General features: G+C 43.6%; 1 protein-coding gene across 5 annotated transcripts in view; it reads left to right on the top strand.

The window, feature by feature from the left end:
* Positions 1-351: 351 nt before the first annotated feature.
* RPS6KA5 (ribosomal protein S6 kinase A5) overlaps positions 352-23,963 on the top strand; it is a gene marked incomplete at both ends in the record, with an annotated part of 202,523 nt that continues 178,911 nt past the window's right edge. For 4 of the 5 annotated variants that reach the window (XM_080708030.1, XM_080708028.1, XM_080708027.1 and 1 more), the window contains one exon: positions 618-720. In XM_080708030.1, the coding sequence (XP_080564156.1) occupies positions 618-720 (103 nt within the window). Of the gene's footprint in view, positions 721-23,963 lie in introns of all 5 variants that reach the window. The other variant, XM_080708031.1, reaches the window with a different exon arrangement.

The following is a 23,963-nucleotide window of genomic DNA, read 5'->3' as shown; positions in this document are numbered from 1 at the left end:
TTCAGCAGTAGCCAATCACAGGCCCCAAGCGCCTCCTGACTACTAGACACTGTTTACTAACAGATGAAGCTGGGGAATAAGGGGTGTGACCGTTCCGAGGTCAGAAAAGGAAAGGTCTTGACTGCGCGTGCGCACCACAAGAAAGGGGCGGGACAGAATCGTGAGGCCCACCAATCGGAGGGGCCTCATTTCTCCCTCTCCGGCCTCCCCTCCAAGCAACAATAATTCTAGGAGCGGGGCGGGGCGTCCCGTGAAACGTCAGAGAAGATTGCCCAATAGGGACCGGGATTGACAGACGCGCGCGCCCTGCGCCCAATAAGCGCCGGCGACTCGAATGGCTCCTCTACCTTGCTGACTGTAGGCGGAGCGGACGGGAGGAGGCGGCGGCGGAGCAGGGGGCGGCTTGGTTGCGCGGTACTAGCGGTGCCCGCCGAAGGGGGAGGAGGCAGAGGAGCGAGCCTTGCGGCCAGAGCGGGAAAGAGACTCGGCTCCGCGCCCGAGTTGTGGAGCCGCCGCGCCCGGCTCCTGGGGCTGCAGCAGGGGCTGCGAGGGGACGGGCGTCCGCTGTCTCCCCGGTTCCTCGCGGAGCGACCCGCGGGATCGGAAAGAGGGAGAAGATGGAGGAGGAGGGCGGCAGCGGCGGCGGCGCCGCGGGCTCCGGCGGGGACGGCGGCCACGGCGTCGATCGGCTCCTCACCGTCAAGCACGAGCTGCGCACCGGTGAGCGACCCGCCCTCTGCCGGCCGGGCCGGGCGCGGGGGCGCGCGGGCCGGGGGCGCGGGCTGGACCGCCGCACCGAGGGGCGGGCCCGGGGCGGGGCCTCGCGGGCGGGCGGCGGCCGGGGGTCCCGGGATGGGGGCGCGCCCCGGCGGCGGCCCAAAGTTCCTCCGCCCGGCGGGCAGCGGGGCCCTGGACCAGCCGATCGCTGCCCGGGGCGCCGGTCTCCGAGGATGCCTGGGCGCCCCAGGTCTAGCACAGGTGACAGGTCTGTCACTGCATCCTGTCTAGGGCGAAAGGTGGGGTGAGCAGCGCTTGGTTTTGGGGTGCAGCTCATTTCTTCACCCTCTGCTCCCCTGGAGGTGGTCTCTGGGGGCTGGGTTTGGGACCTGTCCCCGAAGGGACGATGGTCCTAGGAAAGCTAAATGGGGAGGAGGTTGACCCCGGGCTTTTTATCAAGTCTAGACTCTGGTGAGATAAAGAGGTTTCGCGGGCTCCTGGGATTGAGTGCTTTTATTTGCAGTTATCGTGAAATACTATACTTGGTCTTGAATTTCTTTCAGAGTTCTCTTGAGATGCAGGCTCTAGAAATTTAAAGCTCTAGGTGAAAGGGACTGTCTAGTTTGCGTTCTCATGTTTGGGATCACCAGAGTTGTTCTAAGCTTTATACTTTTTTTTAAATTACTTTTTCTTTGTGTAAGTCCAGGTGGTTAATTTTGGAATATGCTTATCTGAATCAGTCAGTACAGTTCGGGTTTGCATTTGTGGAGCTCACTGTCTACTAGAGATAGTTTTTTCATTTCTGAGCAAGTAATAATTTTAATGAGTCATGCGTTATTGTTAAATATTATTGTGAGTGTTTAAAATTCTTGATTTCACTTCTTTGGCATATTGAAATATTCTTATGTATCCTGTAGACACAAAACTTACATGATCGATTTCAGGTGTATGCCTCGTACACCTCATTTCTGTTTGGAGCAGATGATAAAGTTAGCAACAGTTGTTTTAGTTTTTGTTATTTTTTTGTTATTTTTATTTTTATTTTTTTGGTGGTACTGGGGTTCCTGGAAGCCCTTCTACCTCCGGGCTACACTCCCAGACCCATTTTTACATTTTTATTTGGAAACAGGGTCTCCTAAGCCAGCGCGCCCGGCTGGCTTCGAACCTGCGCGATCCTCCTGTCTCCGCCTCCCAAGCGCGGGGATTACAAGCGTGCGCCACCACGCCCGGCTAGTTTTTGTTATTTCTAATGAGATTGCTAATCAGCATTCCATTGTGTGTCATTGTAGTCAACATAAGAGAGATGTCAAATTCATGGCCACTTCATTTGACATTTTTAAATACTGTGTTTTCTGTCATTGTGATCTTACATATCTTGAGCCAGTTACTCCATAATTTTGAATTCCCAACATAATCTTTGTCGGTTCAGTTTTCTCTCTCAGTTTAATAGACAGCTGATGTTCTCAAAGGGCTTCCATATCATTTAGTCAGTATAAATTTATTCCGTATATAAATCTGATTTGCACCAGGCCGTGTCAGGTGGTTTCTAGTGTGAAGATTTTGAATTTTTCTTATCTTACATAATGATAATTTATGTGTGTAGAATCATGCAGCACAGCAAGGCCTTCTAGAAGTCTTGTGCTCCTCCGCCATTGATCATGATGCACCAGCAACTTTTTGCTCTGTGACCGAGGAGCCACTTGTTATTAGTAGTCAACCAACTGCTCAGTTTCTGGCCTTTGCAAACAATGCTAGTTTTGTAGAAAACAATGAGTACTGCTCTGTTTCCCCTTCTCTACTAACTGTGTGAATCATCAGTGTCAAGTTTGCATTTTAGAAATTTTTCTGATGGGTGATGAGGAATTGTACAGAATTCATTAGTACTGTTAACTGTCAAAGGAAATGAACAGCCATTTTGATTTATTGCTGAACACTGGAACAACTCACTGAATGTAGTGGTCCAAAACCCTGCTCAAATATAACCTAAAAAGCTCCCACACCTTCAGCCAACTGTGCTGTCCTCAGCACATGATACTATAAAAGGCCTCAAAGGAATTTGATCTCATGTGGTCCCTTCTCAAATGTGGTCAAGCATGTCGTCATATTGGTGCTGGGTGAATTACCCATTTGTGCATAGCACTGTATTGTGTGCCTTAGGATGAAAAAAAGAGCAGTAGAAGTCAGCATAAACACATGGAAATTGTCCCAGTTGTGTAGACCGAATTGCATGGCACACTTGGACATGGAATTTGAAGACATGTAATAAACCTCAGCCTTGCCACATACTAGGTGTGTAGACTTGAGCAAATCCCTCTTTCAGACTCACCCCTTTCTTCTACAAGATGTGAGAATTGGATGAGACACTGTTGGAAAAAATGCTAAGCAGGTGTCTTGGCATGTAGTAGGCACTCAGAAAATGTTAGTTGGGTGCAAATCTAAAAATCACTCAGTATAGTGTGTGAATTAACCCAGTGTATATTGGAAAGCAAATATCTCATTTGGTGGTTAACATATGTCAGATTGCTTGGCTATTATATTTTTTTGTATGTGTCCTGCCTTCTTGAGTATAAATTCCCTGTAATTCCTGCTGCTACTGAACAGCCTTTGTATAGCTCTTCAGTAACATTTTACATACCGTACTATAATAATTCCTTTGCTATCTGTGTTAAGACTGGAAAGTCCATTGAGGGTAGACACCGTGTCCTTTTGTCTATTTGTAGTCCCTGGTGTATGGTGGTTTACTCAGATAGTTACTGAATGAATTCATCGAACGGATATAAATACAGGATCAAATCTAATAGGTTATTGTATTCCCAGTGTCTTGCAGATGTTAGGTGTTCGATAAACTGATGACTGTGACAATACAAGCTGAAGAAGTCAGACTCTTAGTAGGACCAGGTTAAATATAAATTTCTTGAGCACTTTCTGTCCTCTGGCCTAGATTTTATTGATGCCAGAAATGACTGACTGAATGTTCTTTCCTCTGGCAGGAGGGCAAGAGGACATAGAAACCAATAATTGGGTATATATTACAGTAAATATAATAGTAGAGGGGTGTACACAGTATAAAGGTAGCAAAAGAGATTAGGGTGTTTATCTTTTAAACAATCTAATTGTTGAATAGCAATGAAAAGGGGAGGTATTATTGGAAGGATATTGGGTTACCTTATTTATTTAATACATATTTTATTACCTCTTATTTATTGATTTTTTGGGTGCTGTTTTAGAGGCGGGAGCTACAGAATATACACTGTCTCTCTACTGGGACGAGAGGGTAGCATCAGGAATCACTAGAAACAGATACTTAAATTGTACTTTCTTGTCTTGAAGCTCTACTTCTGTTTCTGTGTGATTGCTTTACTCTTCTCCACTGCGATCCAACTTTCCCCATATGGGAAAGATGCTGCTGGTAACAGCGCCCAAGTTTTACAAGTCACATCTGCAGGTACTAGAAAGACGCTGCCCCTTTCTCAGTTATAAAAGTCTCAAAGCGGGACATCATTGTCTTGGCTTTGGTCAGATGTCCATCTTTGTTTCATTCAACTAAAGCCAGGGGATGGGATAGTGTTTTGCTTACATGATAACAAGTATAGTAAATATATGGGTGGGAGTAAACCAAACTCTTTGCAGAGGAAGAGTTGCTGGGAAGATATTTTCTTAGATTCTGGTCATTAGAAGAGAGAACCGGATGATAAGGAGAGGATTAAGGAAAGTTACCTATTATGGTGTAACAAATTATTCTAAACCCGAATGGCTTAAAGCAGCATGATTTCCATGGTTCAGAATATGAAAGTTGCTTTGAAAGGTGGTGGTCAAGATGTTGGCCAGGACTGCAGTTACCCGAAGACTTGTCTGAGGCTGGTTGTCCCCCTTGCAAGATGGCTTGCTCACCATTGTCTGCGTTGAGTGTCCTCGTGGCATGGCGGCTGGTTTCAACCCCTTTATCGTTAAACACTTATTGAAATATGATCTATGTACCACACACCGTCTTGCTTTAAGCGTACAAGTCAACAAATTTTAGTATAGTTGCAAAGATGTACAATTATCAGTACAAAGTAATTTTAGAACATTTCCGTCACTCTTAAAAAGCCCTTCATACCCATTTATGGTCATAGCGATGTAGTCAGCTACTACATTCTCACTACAGCCCTAGCCCTCGGCAACGACTAATCTATTTTCTATTTCTATTTATTTGCTTATTATGGAATCTTATTATAAATGGAATTATATGTGCTATTTTGTGGCGGGCTTCTTTTGCTAAACATTGTATTTTCAAGATTCATCCACATTCTCACATGTATCAACACTTCATTTTTTGTTGCCAGCAAATTGTATCAGACATACTGCATTTTTTATTCTGTGCCTCAGTGGATTGGCATTTGGGTGGTTTTACCTTTTGGCTATGTGAATAATGCTGCTTTGTGCATTTGTGAAAACGTTTTTGTGTGAGTCTATATCTTTATTTCCCGTGGATATTTACCAACAGTAAAACTGCCAGGTCATATGGAGTCTGTGTTTAACTCTGTAAAAAAAGGACAAACAGTTTTTCAAAGTGACTGTACCACTTCATGGTCCCACTAGCAGTGTATGAAGGCTTCGGTTTCTCATAGCTTAGCCGATTCTTGTTATTGTGTCTCTTCTAGCTTTTAGCCATCTTGGGAGGGGTGAAGCAGTATACCATTGTGGTTTTGATTCGCATTTCCCCAGTGATGTTGAACATCTTTTTATGCACTTACTGGTTGTTTATATATCTCTGAAGAAATGTTTACTCCACTCCTTTGCTCATTTTATCATTGGCTAACATCTTTTTGGTTATTGAGAGTTTTCATTATAGCTACAAGTCATTTATTAAATATATGTTTGTAAGTATTTTCTCCCATAAAGTGGGTTGTTTTTTCAATTTTTGATGGTGCCCTGAGAAGCACAAATGTCCTAATATTTATGAAACACATTTATCAGAGTTTTTCCTCAATTTTTTCTTGTTCTGTGTTTAAGAAAACATTGACCAATAGATGGTTACAAGAATTATGCCTTTGTTTTCTTCTAAGAGCATACCATTTTTAGCTATTACAATTAGATCTTTGATGCATTTTGAGTTAATGGCTATCTATGATGTGAGGTAAGGATTGAGATTCATTTTTTTGCATGTGAATATCCAGTTATCTATTTGTTGAAAAGACCGTTCTTTCTCCTGTTTAATTGTCTCAGCACCCAAGTTGAAAATCAATTAACCCTAGATGTGTATGTGTGTGTGTGTGTGTGTGTGTATGTATGTGTGTGTGTATGTATGTGTGTGTGTATATATATATATATATATATATATATATATATAATTTTATACTTTCAATTTCATTCCATTGATCTCTGTCTCTCCTAAGCTAGTACAACACTACATCTTACAATGTAAGTTTTAAAATTGGAAAGTATAAGGCTGGGCATGGTGGCACATGCTTGTAATCCCAGTACTTGGGAGGCTGAGGCAAGGGGATCACAGATTCTTGGCCAACCTTAGCTACTTAGTGAGGCCCTCTGCAACTTAGTAAGACTGTTTCAAAAATGAAGAATACCCATTAAGATGTATGACTACAATGCACCAATAAAAATATTTTAAAAAATAAAGTGTAGCGTGAAGGTAGAATGCCTCTGTTCAATCCCCAGTACTGCAAAAAGAAGAAAAAAAATATTTGGAAAGTATAAATCTTCCAACTTGGTTGTTGTTCGTTTTTTCTTCTCCTTCTTGTGGTACCAGGGCTTCATACTTGCTAGGCAAGCTACTCAACCACTGAGCTTTATCTTCAGACTCCCCTCAACCCACCTGAGGTTTTGTTTTGAGACAGTCTTTCTAAATTGCCCAGACTGGCTTTGAACTTGTGATCCTCCTGCTTTAGCCTCCCAAATAGCTGGCATTACAAGCATGCACCACCACACCTGGAAAACTCAGTTCTTCTCTTTCAAGATTGTCTAAATTATTCTGGGTCTCTTTCTTTTTAATATGAATTTAGGATCAGCTTGTCAGTTTCTGCAAAGAAGCCAGCTGGGTGGGGTTCTGACAGGAATTTCACTGAATTCATAGATCAATTTCGGGAGTGTTGCCATCTCAGCACTGTTAAGTCTTCTGATCCATGAACATACATATTTTTCCATGTCTTTATTTAGTTTTTCTTTCATTTCTTTATTTCACTTTTGGGTTGTTGATTGCAGATGTCTAGAGACCTTTGTGTCCTGAAACCTTGTTGCTAGTTTACTAGTGCTAATAGATTTTTAGATTTTTAGTGGATGCCTTAGGATTTTTTATTTACAATATCATGTCATCTGTGAATAGAAGTAGTGAAATCCCAGCCCTTGGAAGGCTGAGACAGGAGGATTGCAGGTTCAAGGCCAGTCTCAGCTACTTAGTGAGGTCCTCTTCAACTCAGTGAGACCCTGTTTCCGAAAATACAAAAAGACTGAAAAATAGGGCTGGGAATGTTGCTCGGAGGTAGAATGCCCCTGGGTTTCATCCCCAGTACGGGGGGGGGGGGGGGGGGGGGAAGGGAGGGGAGGGGAGGGGAGGGGAGGGGAGGGGAAGGGAGTGTTAAAAATATGGCTGGGGTTGTAGCTTGGTGATAGAATGCCCCTGGATTCAATCCCCAGTACTGCCCCCCCAAAAAAAAGAAAGACATCCTTTTCTTTTTCCTGGTCGGGGGTGTATTCTTTCATCAAGTATGAGGGTAGTTTCATAGATGCCTTTTATCATGAGAAAGTTTCTTTTTATTTCTATTTCAGATGTTTTTAATCATGAAAGGGTGTTAGACTTTCTATTGAAATGATTGTGTGGGTTTTTTGGTGTGTGTGTTCAATGTTGTGGTTTATTGCATTGTTTAATTTTTTATTGTTAAGCTAACCTTGCATTTGGGGATAAATCCTATGTGGTCATGGTATATAATCCTGTTTATATATTGCTGGATTCAGTCCACTAGCATTTTGTTGAGGAATTTTGTGTCTATATTTATAAGAGGTACTTGTCCACAGTTTTCATATTTATGTGGTAGTTGTCTAGTTTTCCAAAAATGTTGTTGACTGATTTTCGACACCAACTAAAGATCTTACCTGTTTGTTTACTGGGATCCATACTTATGGTCTCTTCTCAGGGGGTTGGCTAGAGTTCTGATTTAGTTCCTAACTTGCTGTGTGACCCGGAATAATCATTTAGCCTTTCTGAGCCTAAGTTTTCTTATCCATAAAGTAAAGGTGTTGGACTGAGAGATATCCAAACTTACCAGAATTAAGCTGGTATTCTGTGGAATTTCCATGGCATAGATTAAAGTCAAGAGTAGTGATTTACTTTTTTTTTCTTTTCTTTTTGCCGGTCTGGGGTGGAACACAGGGGCATTCTACCTCTGAGCTACAGCCCCTGCCCTATTTTTTATTCTTTATTTTGAAACCGGGTCTCACTGAGTTGCAGAGGGCCTCACTAAGTAGCTGAGGCTGTCCGGGAACCTCGATCCTCTGGTCTCAGCCTCCCGAATGCTGGGATTACAAGCGTGCGCCACCACGTCCAGCTGTGATTTACTTTTAAAGATCATTATATTTTACAAAAGCTTTCTGGAGAATCTCACCAAAACACAATAGTGCTTTTTAAATAATTTATAATAATTTATAAATTAATAATGATTTAAAGATTTATAATGATTTAATTTGTAGGTAAGTCTTTAGGAATATAACCATTACCTGTAGTAAGATACATCCAAATGAGTGTGTGTGTGTGTGTGTGTGTGTGTGTGTGTGTGTGTGTGTGTGTTGTATTGGAGATTGAACCCAGGGAGCTTCTACCACTGAGCTACACTCCCACCCCTTTTTATTTTATTTTTTTATGTTTTTTTTATTTTTTGGTGGTACTGGGGTTCCTGGAAGCCCTTCTACCTCCGGGCTACACTCCCAGACCTATTTTTACATTTTTATTTGGAAACAGGGTCTCCTAAGCCAGCGCGCGGCTGGCTTCGAACCTGCACGATCCTCCTGTCTCTGCCTCCCAAGCGCGGGGATTACAAGCCTGCGCCACCACGCCCGGCCCCTTTTTATATTTTAAATGAAATCTTGCTCAGTTTCTGAGGCTGGCCTTGTAACTTGCCATTTTCCTATCTCAGCCTTCTAAGTATTGGGATTACAGGCATGTGCCACTCTGACTGGCTCCACCGATGATCTTAATCATCTCTGGCTACAGTGCAGCTCTCTCTATTATTAAACATGTCTAAATATATTTTTGTGTATGTATATGTATTTTTATAATATTCCTTTTTCATTTTTCTTCACTTTGTAAAGAGTAGACAGAATTTATGCTTTATCTTTAGTTTTATAGGACACATTGGAAAAGTTAAGAACATAAATAGGTCACTGACAGTGCCCTAACCTGATTTCCTAGAGCTTAAAAGAAAATTTCTTTTTACTCTTCTATCATGAATTTCAGAGATCGAGAAAAATTATTTCAGCAAAAGAGAGTGGCATATCAGCCTTTATGTCAAAGGGGAGTGAAGCATATTTTGTGTTTGTGGTCTGTAGGGGAAAGCCTCAGGTGTACCAGACTCAACGTTCGCCTCCGCTATAGAACAAGGGAGCATCTTGAGGCCTGAGCTTGCTGGGGACAGAAGTGGCTTGATGGGTAGGATCCAGTTCTTCCCTAGAGCCAGAAGCTGATGCTTGGCGAAGGCTGCTCCAGGAAAGCCTAACTCCGAACAGCACGTGTTGGTTGAAGCTTCACAGTGAGGGACTCTGTTGAGAGATGTCAGTCCCCAGATGCAGTGGGAGGGAGTTGTCGCTGTTGCTGGCCGTTCAGCTCCCCCAAAATTTACCATGGACCTCAAAGGTGTGCTCACGCCTACATTTATCTTGTCAGGGAATATGAATAGGGTCTGTTTAAAATAGAACCTTGCCTTCCTTGTATTTGTTTCTAGCAGTGTCCCTCTCTTGGTTCAGGTTTAGTGATCCCTCCAAAAATCAAATGAGTTCTCTGGACTTAATAATGGCATCCCTAATATGAGCCGTCTCGCTGTTTTCTTTCTTTCTTTTTAAATATTCATTAGATATTCTCCCCTGAGACTTCAGGAACAATGGGGAGAGAAACTTTCTGATTTTTTAGCACAGAACTTAGCATTGCAGTTATTTTGTTTCACGCTCAAGTTTTTGTGTAGGTGGTTTTTTATATAATTTGACCAAAAATTGTGTAAATAATATTTTATATCAAATTACTTGGCATATAGAAAGTGAACTTGGTTCTTAAAAGGATTCTGTTGTTACCCCCATATTTGATAGCTTCTTTATTAAGTTTTCCATTTGTGGCTCTGTTATGTAGAATTTTCAAATACACTTAGAATTTAGGGAATTGCAGAGAGGTAAATGATAAAGTCTTTGTGGTAAGCTGAATAATGACACCTCTCCCTCTGCAAAAGATGTCCGCATCTTCATCTCTGGAACCCTGTGGATATGTTACATCTCATATGACAAAGGTCTCTTTGCAGATGTGATTAAATATTCCAAGATTGGAGAGATTATCCAGGTGAGCCCAGAGTAATCACACAGCTTCCAGGAGGCAGCAGGGCAGGAGTCAGAGAAGGTAATGGAAGGATGGAGGCAGAGGGAGAGAAAGAGGTGATGTCACAGGAGACAGACTGGAGAGGCGCCATGTGGAAGGGGGCCATGGCTGAGGAAAGCATCCTCTAGATGCTGGGCGCAGTGTCCGAAAGGAGCACAGCTGTGTCGTCACCTTGATTTTTTAGCTCCAGGAGACCCAGTTTCATATTTCTGATCTCCAGAACCGTCAGAAAACAAGTGTGTGTGGTTAATAAACTCTCAAGTTGATGTTAATCTTTTAAAGCAGCAATAGGAAACAAATACATTTTACTTAAGATTGGATGAGCCAAGAGAGAATCTTGCCCCAGGTATGGGTGACTAACAATGAAGGGTAGTCAGTTGCTTAAATAGCTATTTTTATAGAAAATGGCGCAAGTGCCTTTCCTGGTCGAAGTAGAATATTATCTTCTCTAAAGACTCCCCCAGGAGACATACCTTTTCATCCTAGCACCAAGCATGTCTGCGCTGCTTTTGACCAGCTGTTCTGCTCTTCATGAGAATGCTCAGAAGTGGATCTTTGAGCAGATCTCTTTTATCAAGGTGGTGGTCTGCAGGCCTCAAGTCAAACCCACACCTTGTAAAAGTGTGCCTGGGCGTGTGTCTGGAGTCTCCTGCTGCTGTTTGTGTTTCTATTCTTATTTTTCTTTCTTCTTTTCTTATGCTTACTTAACCCTAGTAACTTGCCTTAAATCTTTTTTAGACCAAGGCAAGGATTTAATAAATATGTAATTAAGTAAGTACTTTTTTTTTTTTTTTTGGTGGTACTGGGGTTCCTGGAAGCCCTTCTACCTCCGGGCTACACTCCCAGACCTATTTTATATTTTTGAAACAGGGTCTCCTAAGCCAGCGTGCGCGGCTGGCTTCGAACCTGCGCGATCCTCCTGTCTGCCTCCAAAGCGCGGGGATTACAAGCGTGTGACGCCATGCCCGGCAAAAGTGATTTAAAATATGTAACAAGGATAATGTTGCACTTTTTATCTGAATGTGGTGGGATATTGGGCAGGCACGAATGGTAATTTTACAATATAGTTGCACAAACCCACTCCAGTGATTTTATGCTTGCTTTTCCTTTATGTTATTTGTTTGTAAAGAAACATCAAACCCGGTGTGGTGGCGCACGCTTGTAAATCCCAGCATTTGGGAGGATTGTGGTTCGCCGACAGCCTCAGCTATTTAGCGAGACCCATCATAACTCATTGAGACCTTGTTTCACAAATAAAAGGACTAAAAAATAGGGCTGGGGGTGTACTTCAGAGGTACAGTGCCCCTGGGTTCCGTGCCCAATACCACGCACACAAAAAGGAAACATCACAATTAGGGTTAGAATGGAACAAATTTAATGAGGCCACACACAAATGAAACCTGTAACTTTGACCTAATTTTTCCATGTATAAGTTACATAACAGTTTTATTCATCTTTCAAGGGTTATTGAATTCCTGCTGTGTGTCTCTTACTGTCCTAGATAATGGGTTTTAGTAGGGGACAAATGAGACATGGCTCCTACCATCATTGAACAATGAGGGGGAGAGGAGAGAGAGGGAGAAAGGGAGAGGGAGAGGGAAGAGAGAAGAGAGAAGAGAGATAGAGATAGAGATAGAGATAGAGATAGAGAGAGAGAGAGAGAGAGAGAGGGAGGGAGGGGATGCATGATCACATGAGTAACTTTGTGGTTGCAGTTGTGGTCAGTTGAGTATGTGCAGGGTTCTCCTGTGTGAGGGATGAGTGAAGGCTTCTGCATAGCAGTGTTCAGGCAGAAGCCTGGCTGTCGTGGCAGAGGGCGAGCAAACAAAGCATTTCTGTCCAAGGCACGACAGAGGTCTCAAAGTGAGAAGCAGCTTGGCACATTGGGCTTGCTAGAGAAAAGACCTCTGGCTGGACGTGGTGGCACACCCTTGTAATCCCAGTGCTTAAGAGGCTGAGACAGGAGGATTGCAGGTTCACGGCAGCCTCAGCTATTTAGTGAGGCCCTCCACAACTTAGTGTGACATTATTTCAAAATAAAAATAAAAAAACAATTGGGCTGGGGTTGTAGCTCAGAGGTAGAATGCCCCTGTGTTCAATCCCTAGCACCACAAAGAAAGAAAGAAAAAAAAAAGGCCCTGGCTTGAACATCATATTCAAGCAGCCCCACAGGAAATGCGGCTGGAAAGTAGCTAGGGCCATTTCATGCAGGGTCTTATAGGTTATGATAAAGTGTTCCAGTTGGGAATTATGAGATCAGTTTTGAACTATAAAAAATAAACTCTTATGTTATGAGGGGTATGTGTGAAGGGAGACCGGCTAGGAAGCTATTTCAGAAGTTCACGTGGAATATAAAGTTTTGATTAGGTAATAACTATGAGTAAGATTGTGACTACAGTTGAGAAGTCTTTAGAAGATAGAATTAACAGAATGTGGTATTGTACTGATAGATCTTCTGGCTGGAACAAACATGTTGGAAGATGCAATTTGTTGAGCTGATGTATTAATTTTTTATTATGGCAAAAGAAATGATCATAGCTGCAATGGCTTATAATAGTACCCAGTTAGTAGTTTATGCTTGGGTTGTTTAGAATCTTCATGGCCTGGATCATTTCTTTGCTCAGGGTATAATAAGGCCGAGATCAAGGTGTTAGCCAGACTGGGTTCTTGTCTGGAGGTTGTGTGTAAAGATCTACTTCCAAGCTCATATTTATTTTTATTAGAATTTGGTTCTTATAGGACCAGTTTTCTTTCTGGCTGTTAGCTGGGGGCTACTGTTGGCTTTTAGAGACTGTCTACATTTTTTCTCAGGTGGACCCTCCGTATTCAAGCCAGCAAAAGCATGCCAACCAACTCTGACTCTGGACCTCCTTTTAACATCTAGGCCCAGGTTAAGAAGGGGCTGGTGCGAGTAGGCCTACTTTGATAATTTTTCTATTATAAGGCCAACTGATTTGGGACCGTGTGCCTGCAGAACCCATTTCTCACAAGAATGGTATCTCCTGGTACTCATCGAGGGGATCATATGAGGGCCAGGGTCATTGGGGTCATCTTAAAATTCCTAGGGTGAGTCAGGAGAGATGCATTTAGGAGTGGGTATAAAAACCAGGATCCATCTGCGTATGGTGGCGCATGCTTGTAATCCCAGTACTTGGGAGACTGCGACAGGATCACAGGTTCAAGGCCAGCCTCAGCAACTGGTGAGACTTTCATCAACCTAGGGAGACCTTGTTTCAAAATAAAGATAATAAAATACTGCTGAGGATGTAGTTTGGAGGTAGGACACCCCCGGGTTCGATCCCCAGTACCACACACACAAAAGACTAGGATCCATTGAACAGATCAAGGCAAGGTTGAGGAACCAAAATATTCCAACATACAGTTATGGTCATAGAAACCACGAATAATGAAAGCTTATGTGGCATACATAACAGTAACTCACTCAACCCACAAATAATCCTATGAGGTAAGTACTCTTATTATCCTAATTTTACAGGTGGTAAAACTGAAAACTTTTACATACCCAGGAAGTAAGTAGAAGAATTTATTTTAAAACCCAAGCACACTGTGCTTGGTCCTGTCTAAACCACTGTGCTATATCACATATATCAGTGGAGATGGCCGGAGATGCAAAAGAGGCCTGGGTCGCAGGTACGAATCCTGGTGTCACTAGCACTGAAGTGACACTTAAAGCCAGAGTATGTAGTGAGATCACCTTGGGATTGTAGGATGGAAAGAGAAGAAGCAGATTTAGAACTAAGCTCAGCAAAACTCCAAAATGTAAAAAAGCAGGTAGAAAAGGAATTGCCAAGAAAGAATACAGAGGAGGACGAGCAGGAGAAAAGGCTGGAGAGAGACTAGCAAAGCTGTGGTGCTGTGGAGGCCCAGGAGAGAAGGCGCGAGCCTGGTGCCGGGGGCTGTCACCCTCACCAGAGAGCAGCTTGGGCTGGGTGTGGTGGCAATGCCTGTGACCCCAGTTCTTGGGAGGCTGGATTAGGAGGTCCCAGGTTTCAGGCCAACCTCAGCAACTTAGTGAGACTCTGTTTCAATAAACAAAAAAGAAAAGAAAAGAAACAGTGTTGAGGGTGCAGCTCAGAGATAGAATGCCCCTAAGTTCAAACTCCATTATTAATCCCCCCCCCCAAAATCAATTTGGTCGGAAAAGCCAGATTGGAATGGGTTCAAGAGTGAATGCAACTGAAGATAACGTTTGAGAGGCTTGGTTTTGGAGGGGATTGAAGAGAGATGCAGCCAGAGGACTGGAGGGTTTATTTATTTAGTTAGTTAGTTAGTTTCCTTGTTTTAAAATGAGTGGTGCTAGAGCATGCTTAACCCCACTAGTATCCCTTACTGAGAGGGATACCCGCCAGCAAGGAGGGGTAGGAGATGGTGTAGCGCCCCCTGCGAAGGTGGGTGGGCTCCCTGCGAAGGTGGGTGGGCTCCCTGCGAAGGTGGGTGGGGCTTAGCACACGGGGCGGGGCCACAGGGTGAGGAGTTGCCTCCAGGAAGACTACTGCCTGTTACAACAGGAGGGAGGAGGGAGAGGATACAGGTGCATTTGTAGATTTGGTGGCAGGAAGATAGGAGCGTTTTGAAGGCATGATGTTTTTCTTCTCTGTGAATTGTGAAGAAAGGTGATTCTTTATTCAAGGAAAATAGCTTCATTGTTTTAAAGACTGTTATTCTGACCTTCTGAAAAACTGCTAGATGCAGAAAAACACCAGAAAGTTGACACAAAACTTATGTAATGTCCGAGGAAAATTTCTAGAATGCTCTAGAACAGCGTACAGAAAGAGGTCGTCAGGCACAGCCATTGAAGTGCTTCTGTGCTTTCCACAGAGGTCAGTTTTCTGAACATGTTCTCCAGATCACGCCAACATTCTTAGTAAGCTTAATGTTCTGTTTCTTCTTTTTGAAGAGTGTTATATTTAGTTCAGTTCTTCTAAATTAAATTTATTTAGTACACGTATCGGTAAAAAAAAAAAGGGCTGTTACCACTCTTTTGAGCATTTGTTTTCTTATTGACTGAGTTTTCATATTGGCTCAGTCGTGTAATTCCACAATCACTTGAATAAGTAAACACTGCTGTTTTATACACAAAAAGTACAGTGAGTCTTCAAGGTAAGTGACCCTGGCAATGAGAGAGAGGAGCGGGCAACATTGTTTTAAAGTACACAGATATTAAATATAACTTTGTTCTGTCTCCAGCAGAATGCTGTCCAAAGACGCTGGTTTGAGGCCCAACCACAAATCTAAACGGCTTCAGAATAGCTAGCCACCTGGCAGTTAAAAGGAACTTAGAGTGCTAGGATTCGGCTTATTCTTTCTCCACATCTCATGTATTGACCAGGATTGTGCTAATTGGACTCTCTAGACAGGAATTAAGATTTTGGAGATAGGAGGATCCGGGTTCACAGACAGTCTCAGCTACTACGTAGTGGGACCCTTTGCAACCCAGTGAGACCCTGTTTCAAAATAAAAAATAAGAAAAATAGGGCTAGCTCTGAGGTAGAATGCCCTGGGTTCCATCCCCAGTACCGAAAAAAAAAAAAAAAATTGGAGTTCAGAGTACTGTATGTATTGTCCATACTCGACTGGGTACCACCTAAACTGGAGCTTATCTGATAATTTGCTTTATAAATATTTTTCCCTGTGACAAAAAGAAAAAAGAGAACCCTCAAATAGCAGAAAAAGATTTTTTTCTCACTGCATACAATTGTCACCTTTTGACTGAAACTAAATTAGCTTGAGAAGCTTGTGCTTTGTAATTTTGAATAAGACAAGCCAGGTTTTATAAGAAAAGCTAAATTTATTATCCCATTAGGTTGATCCCAGGAAATGAGATGCCAATACACATTTTCAATTGGTATATTAAAAATGAACCCAAGCATATTAAGTGGATCAAGTGAGATTGTACACTATACTTTACACTATACTTATTTTTTAAAAAATCTTCCCTTCCTCAGACTTGCCTCCATTTTTCTTTTCTTCTCCTAATCTTCAAACTTTCCTTCCCACAAACACACTGTGTCTTGATACACACACACACACACACACACACACACACACACACACACCCTGTGACCCTCTAGTTACCTTTCTACCAGGTTTTTTTCCAGAAAAATTGAACATGTTTGTTTGTTTATGGTGGTACTGGGGTTCCTGGAAACCCTTCTACCTCCGGGCTACACTCCCAGACCTATTTTATATTTTTATTTGGAAACAGGGCCTCCTAAGCTAACACAAGGCTGGCTTTGAACTAGCACGATCCTCCTGTCTCTGCCTCCCAAGCACGGGGACTACAAGTGTGTGCCACCACGCCCGGCCTGAACAGACTTATTTATAATTGTTAAAGTTGAACTACTGAAACTTGTTCACTGAAACATTTTGACTTGCCTTAATGCTTTACATCCCCGAATTTATATTAAAAATTCACACATAAATGAAAATGGAAAAACTGCCAATCCCTGATTCCTGTGCCCTGCTTTTCTATTCACAGTCATATATTTAGGAACCTTTTGACCCTATGGGAAAAAACATCTAACGTTCAGAGCTACCATAACAGGAAGAAGACAAAAACAATTTTTTTGAGAATGAAATGCTTCCCACCATAGTGGATTCTTAAGCACGTTCTCCATGTTTGCGGCGCGCTAGCTGGGTGTCTTTTGGCACAATTGTTACACGTTTGGCATGGATAGCACACGGGTTGGTGTCTTCAAAAGGGCCAACCTTGCCTCCTGCAAAGCACCAAGAGCTACACTCTGAAACGCAGATCTGTTTCGAAGTCCTGAACAATTTCTCACGCCAGATGTTGGAAGGGGATTTTGCGAATCAGAAGTTCAGTGGACTTTTGATAATGTTTAATTTCACACAGTGCCACGGTGTCAGGCCTGTAACGATGTTTCTTCACCCCTCCAGTAGAGGGCGTACTCTTCTGGTGGCTTTGCAGCCAGTTGTTTCCTGGGTGCTTTACCAACAGTCCATTTGGGGGAGGTCTGCCTAGTACCAGCCGTGGTATAATCTCCTTACTTTACCCCCTTCTCCTGTAACTAGAGTTCTGCAAGCAATAGGCGGAGCTGGCTTTAGAGCACAGCCAAATTTTGAAAGAGCAATTTATACTTTTTTTGGTACTGGGGATTGAACCCAAGAGCATTCTACCTCCGAGCTACACCCCCAGCCCTTTTTATTTATATATGGAAACAGGGTCTTGGGTTGATGAGAGTCTTATTACTTGCTGAGGCTGCCCTCGAACCTGTGATCCTCCTGTCTCAGCCTCCCAAGTACTGGGATCACAGGTATATACTGCCACACCTGGCTCTACTCTGTTCATCAGCCTTTTCTGCTCCCTTTATCTTTCATTCACTCTTTGATGTGCTCTAACACCAGGCTTTCATCTCAATCACTCCATCAAAACCATTTAGTTGAGACAGGAGGATCACACGGGTTCGAAGTCAGCCTCAGCTCCTTAGTGAGGCTCTCAGCAACTTAGTGAGACCCTGTTTCCAAATAAAGTATAAAATAGGTCTGGGAGTAGAGCCAGGAGGTAGCAAAGCCCCTGGATTCCACCCCCAGTACCAAAATATATATATATGGCTGGGGGTGTAGCTCGGAGTTAGAATGCCCCTGGGTTCCATTCCTAGTAACACACACACACACACACACACACACACACACACACACACACACACCCGTTTAGTAATTCCCCAAAGTTACTAATGTCTCCCTTCTTCCTAGACTGGTGATGGCATGATTTGAATTAGCTTTCCTTCTTTCCAGCAGCTGACTCCCGCAGTCTTTCACTGTCCTCTCTTTGCCTCGTGACAGACTCTGTCCTTCTCCCTGGCTCCTCTGTCTCTCTGGCTTCCCCATCTCCTTCCACTGGCCACGTCCCTTTGCTTCGTTCTGAAATTGGGCACTGCATCTTCTGCCCTCTTCAGGTGTGCCCCTCTCCTTGAGACACCAGGTATTAACGTGGTTGGAACGATCATCTGAGTCTGTTTTCAGCTTAAATCTGTCTCCTGAGTTCTTGCTAAGTTACTTCCAATAGTCCTGACAGCCTTAGTCTCTTAAGTAACACTTCTTCCTTCAGTCTTTGGTGTTTTATTTATTGGCATTGCCATTTCTCATCCTACCAGGACCCTAGTCAGAAACAGCCTAGACTTCTCTCTTATATTCCCCTAGCTCACCAGTTGTGTCCATTTTAACTCTGAAATACCTCTTTGGTTTCTTGCTTAGCGTTGCTGTTATCATGGTCTTAGTTCAGTGTGTAACCTAGTGATAACAGCTGTCATTTGATGAGCTTTGTCAGGTCTCTCCCAAGTATTTCACATGTCTTACTTAATCCTCACAACATGTCTTACTGTATCTGACACCGCTGGTATACACCTCCCATCCTGTCTGCCTCACTCTGGAGTCCAGCCGTCTGTGACAGACCATCCCACGTTGACAGCAGATCAATTCAGGTGAATGGCATCTGCCTTCAAGCACACATGCTGCACATTTCCCACTTTCTGTCCCAAGACTCATTTGTGCCTCAAGGCATAGGACTCTGGAGGGAGCTGGCTCAGCAAGCACAGATGTGTGCCCAAGAAGCCTAAGGGTGTCACGCCCCACTGGGATATGGGAGCTGATAATAAATACTTCCCTATATTGATTCTAGAGTGGAAAAGGTCCAGATTAGATTAAGTTGATAATGCATCTTTGTATTGGTTTTTCCATATCCCCTATTTCACTCTTAGTTCTTCCTTCCCAGGATTATTTTCTAAATAAACCCCTTGCACATGTGTTCAGGCTAAGATATCTAGTACTTAAAGTGGCCCTAGAAAGCATACCCTGGGATGGAACATTGGAATGGATTCCTCAGTTGTGGACCCCGTTGTTGGAGGCATTGAGTGCTGATAACCCCTGACAGGTACCAACACTCTTGCTTTCAGGAAGCAAGAACAGGAAGTAGAGCTGGGTCATGCAGGAGTTCTAGGAATTGAGTGGTGGGGACAGTGGTACAAGGGCTCTGAGCTGACTGTCATCTTTTAGCTTCTGTAACCTTGAGAACAACAGCTAGCCAGTTAGCCTTGCTCACTGTGAAAAGAGGGCTCCCTGGGAGCTTTTGGACACATCCCCAGTGCCTGTGGCCATAAGTCAAATTGTGCTAAAAAACCAGGCCAGAATTCAGTTATACGTGGAGCATAGCTATATACCTTCTGCATTGGGCTCATACTCTGTCAACTGAGCTTAACTGGGATTATGTTTCTCATAGCTCTCTTCTAGACTTTGTGTTAGCTCTGGCCACAGGAAACATACCGAGGGGTACTGGAGGCCTGAAGCGAAGCAGCAGCCATATTCCCTTTCTAACGGTTGTGATGGCCCGAGGCTCTGCTCCAGCTCCCACACGTTGCTGCTGATGCTGTATCATCTTGTCGGCATGGAGCAGTGGCCAGGCCTGCAGCTCCCCCATCTCCCGTTGGACCACTTCCATCAGCTTCTGGGAATCCTGGCCCAGTGGGGGTGAAGCTTTTCTGCAGGTTACCGGCATCATTGAGATGGAAGACAGAGACAGGCATAGGCTCTTGTTTGTCCTCCTCTTGGGTTCCAGCTTATCTTTGGAAAAGTTTATCCTTGCTCCTTCCCACCATAAGTCCGGCTTTCCTATCCAGCTCCTTGCCCTGCTGTCTTTAGCCTCAGCTCCAGATGCAGAAGCAGCAGCCTTTTGTAGGCTGCTTAACCAACTCCCATACCGGTGTGAGGCCCGACTTCTACGTAAGTTCTGTATTATTCACAGTGGTTCTCCCCTATACACTCTCCCCACTGCAGGTCCTGGGGGTTGAACCCAGGGCTGCTTTGCCACTGACCTACATCATTAGCCTCTTGGTTTTTTATTTTGAGACAGAGTCTTGCTAAATTGCCCAGGCTGGCCTCAAACTTGCCATCCTCTTGCCTCAGCCTCCCACATTGCTGGAAATGCAGGTGTGCACCCCCATGCTTGCCTCCTATATATTCTTAAAAGGTATACAGAACTAAAATCAGGGCACAAATATGAAAAGAGTAGGACCCTGAGATCTCAGATGGGGATGTATGGGTGGATGAACCTAAGAATCTCGAACTCCTAAGTTTCCCTTTAGACTCTGGATGGGCAGGATCGATGCCTTGTAATTGTCTTGTTTGGAGACCATGCAAAGATCCTGTTGAAGTGGATGCTTTACAAAACCATGTTTTTCCTCCTTAAGATCTACCCCAGCCGGGCGTGGTGGCGCACGCTTGTAATCCCCGCGCTTGGGAGGCGGAGACAGGAGGATCGCGCAGGTTCGAAGCCCCTCACTGGCTTAAGAGACCCTGTTTCCAAATAAAAATATAAAATAGGTCTGGAGTGTAGCCCGGAGGTAGAAGGGTTCCATCCCCAGTACCACCAAAAAAAAAAAAAAAAAAAAAAGATCTACCCCTTTCTTTCCCCTGTTGGGTTCAGAACAGTAACCAGACACAATCTCAGCATAGTTTAATCAGGGATGTTGTTCTTATTCTGGGAGAAAATATTCAGGCAGATAATTCTAGGACCTGGCTAATAGGTACAATAAGAACAGGAGAAACATGTGGAAAGTAGATCTGGAAGACATTGCATGGAGCAGGGGGCAAGGGAGAAGAGAATAAAGCTGGAAAGGGAGAATGTATTAACATGCAGTAACATGGGATCACTGTAACTCAGAATTAAACGTGCTGGTAATCTGGTCCTAACACACTGCTGGAATGGTTTCTTGAATCTTGAACATGAATATGACCTACAAAATCAGGTAAATGTGCAAGGATTTCTTTGGTAGAGTGGGTCATAAATCTTAGAGAAGAGAGAACATTAGAGTGGACTAATGGAACAATAGAGGGCATGGAGTACACACTGGTAATGTTTCTTAGGAGGAGCTAAAGAAAGCACGTCATTCACCAAGGTAAAAGGAATGTACCCGTGAGAGCACACACACTGCAGTTGCTAGGAGATGCTTCCATGGAACCAATACCCCCAGTTTTCAGAGAAATAATAGGATTCTGGAATGGCAGAAGCAAGATGGCGGTACTTACCATTAGGAGCAGGGTGGGTATCATTACTGAAATAGACCAGAAGCATTGGGTGCCCTGACCCACACTGCTCTGGGGCAGTGGCCAACAGGTGGTGGGGCATGAAGATGGACAGCCAGCCAGGATGTCACATGACTTGTATGATTCAGGCCTTCATCTCTGAGGAACATGAGCCTTCCGTTGTCTTGTCCTTGTTGAGTTATGGTTGCTGCAAATCCTGTTCAGCATGGAAGCAACAAGAAACATTCCAGTGTATCCCTTGAGTTCCCCTGAAGTTTGTCCCTGTCTCATTCTGTAGAAGTAGCTCTAGCTCCTTGAAGTCTCAGTGACTAAAAAGCCAGGAGGGAATTTCAGCCATATTCTGTTAGTTGCTTCTTAAAGCACCACGTCACATCATCTTCAAACTCTTCCAAACAAGCTTTTGGATGCCCTCTGCCCCAGCAGTGTCTTATCCAAAGCACACTCTATGCATCTTTTCCTTTCTACCCCAGGGCTTCTCCAGTGCCCACCCAGGAGGAAATAGAGGTGGGAGAGTATGCAGGCAGGTGCCGCTTGGGAGTGTGTGGAAGTTAATGCTCCCTCAAGGGCAACCCTTATTTACTGGAGCCTAGAGCCAGAAGATAAATGCTTCTCCCTGTCTTTGCACAGACAATTCTAAGAGCATCTTAATTATTCCTGAGAGGGTCCTGGCAAGATCAAGCTCCAGTTACTCACAGCAGCCACCAGGTCAATAGGTACCTTGTATTGGCTTATACCTCTTTCTGGTTTCACCTCCTCAGTCCTTTACTTTTTCCACTTAAATGACCTCTATACAAGTCCTTTTCTGATGTTCTGCTTTGGGGAAGAATCAGACAAGTACAATTGTTATTTATGTTGCATATATGTTTGTGTGTCTTCCTTCCTGATCTGTCACCTACCTATGTGTCCACCCAGTCATTTACTTGCAGATTACGATTGAAGGATGCAGAGTGGTTACAAAGAGTGCTCAGCACAGATTTAGTAAGTGGTGAAGCTGAGTTCTAAACTGAGTTCATCGGAACCCAACAAGTTCTCTTCCTCCTTGAGTATGCCCCCAGACCCCTTTGAAGATGAACTCGGTGGGCCTCACCTGCATTGCCTGGTGTGGTAGGTCACTGGTCTGCAGGCGGTGCCAGGTGTGTGCTCACCCCGCTGCCCCCTACTTCCTGTCCTTCACTGCGGGGGGCACACTCCCCACCGTCTATTTGGAGCATTTCTGTGTGCTTTTTCTTCTCTTTCTTTCCTGAGTTGAGTCAACCCTTGTTTTGTTTCTTCCTTTTTTATTTGTTTGCTCATTTCTGTTCTTAGATTTTATACCTCTGCTTCAGGATGTTTTTCATACCCTAAACGCTCGTTTGGAGATTGTACTTTCCATTTGGAGTGTTGTTTTACTGTTTTCTTCGGCTTTGTGGTTTCGCTTTGTTTTTGTTTTGAAGGGAGGATTCCATCCAGCAGCTGAGACGCTTCAGTTAGCGTCCTCTAATACCGTTTCTACAGTAGTTTTCCGTGTCCATGCTCTGCTCTTCTGGTGCATTGGTTGGTTCTCTGCTTTGAGCGCTCCTTGGCACCTTGCCCGGGGCAGGTTCTTTGTACGTCTTGTTCCTCTTTGGATTCTGTTGGGTCCTAGACTTTCCCCTCTTCCTTCTTTCCCTTACTGCCATGTTTCCAAGGGTACCAACTCTCCTGTAGGTCACCCTTGAACACCTTGCTGCTCCGAGGCTGATCCTCTTTCCTACCTGGCTGGTGCTTTAAAGCGCCAAGTCCTGACCTGTCCTAGTATTTTGGCTGTCACCGCCGCACTCTGGATGATTTGCTATGCGTTGTCTCCGTCTTCATAACCCTCTCCTGGTTACGTCTCAGCAGCTCCCTTTCCTGTCTCCAAACCATCAGATTCACTGTTGGGGGGAGCTCTGTTGGAATTTAGTCTGTTTTTCTATAACAGGTAATTTGAAGGCTATAGCTTCCAATTTCTCCTAGAACTCCTGAAAGCATGGGTCATAGTGGTCTGTTTGCTCTCTTGTTGGTTTATTTTATTTTATTTTTTAAGGGTGAGTAGGGAGGTTTGAAATCAGGCAGCCTTCATTGTTCCCGAAACCCAGAAGTTTCTCTGTATTTAAGGCTGTGCTTAGATTCCACCCTCTCTCTGAAGTCTTCCTTGGTAATTGTCTAGTTTCCAGATATTTGCTGCTTTTTTGTGTCCTCTTTTTTCTCTCTAATTACATTTGTTATATTGCATTGTAATTATGTATTTGTTTGCCTTCCTCCCCCATCAAGTTGCAAATATCTCTAAACCAGCAAGCCATGTATTTTCTTTTTTTTTTTTTTGATGATGCATAGTAGGTACCGCTGGATGGATTAATTGACTTAAAGCAGAATGGAGACAGGTGCTGAATGTCACCGCCATCAGTCATGAATAATGTGGATATTTTGGGATCAGATTTATCTTTAGTTTTAAAAGAAGTATAAATAGGTAAAAAACTTGCATACTAATCAGGTTATTATTACAATAACATTAAAGTTTAAGGTAATAAGATCACAATTTTATCCTATATAGCTCATAATATTAATTTAAAAAAATTAGTGACCTTTTACATACACCTTT

This window comes from Muscardinus avellanarius, assembly GCF_963383645.1.
Source record: "Muscardinus avellanarius genome assembly, chromosome: 12".
Classification (NCBI taxonomy): domain Eukaryota; kingdom Metazoa; phylum Chordata; class Mammalia; order Rodentia; family Gliridae; genus Muscardinus; species Muscardinus avellanarius.
This window is presented reverse-complemented; position numbering and strand designations above follow the sequence as displayed.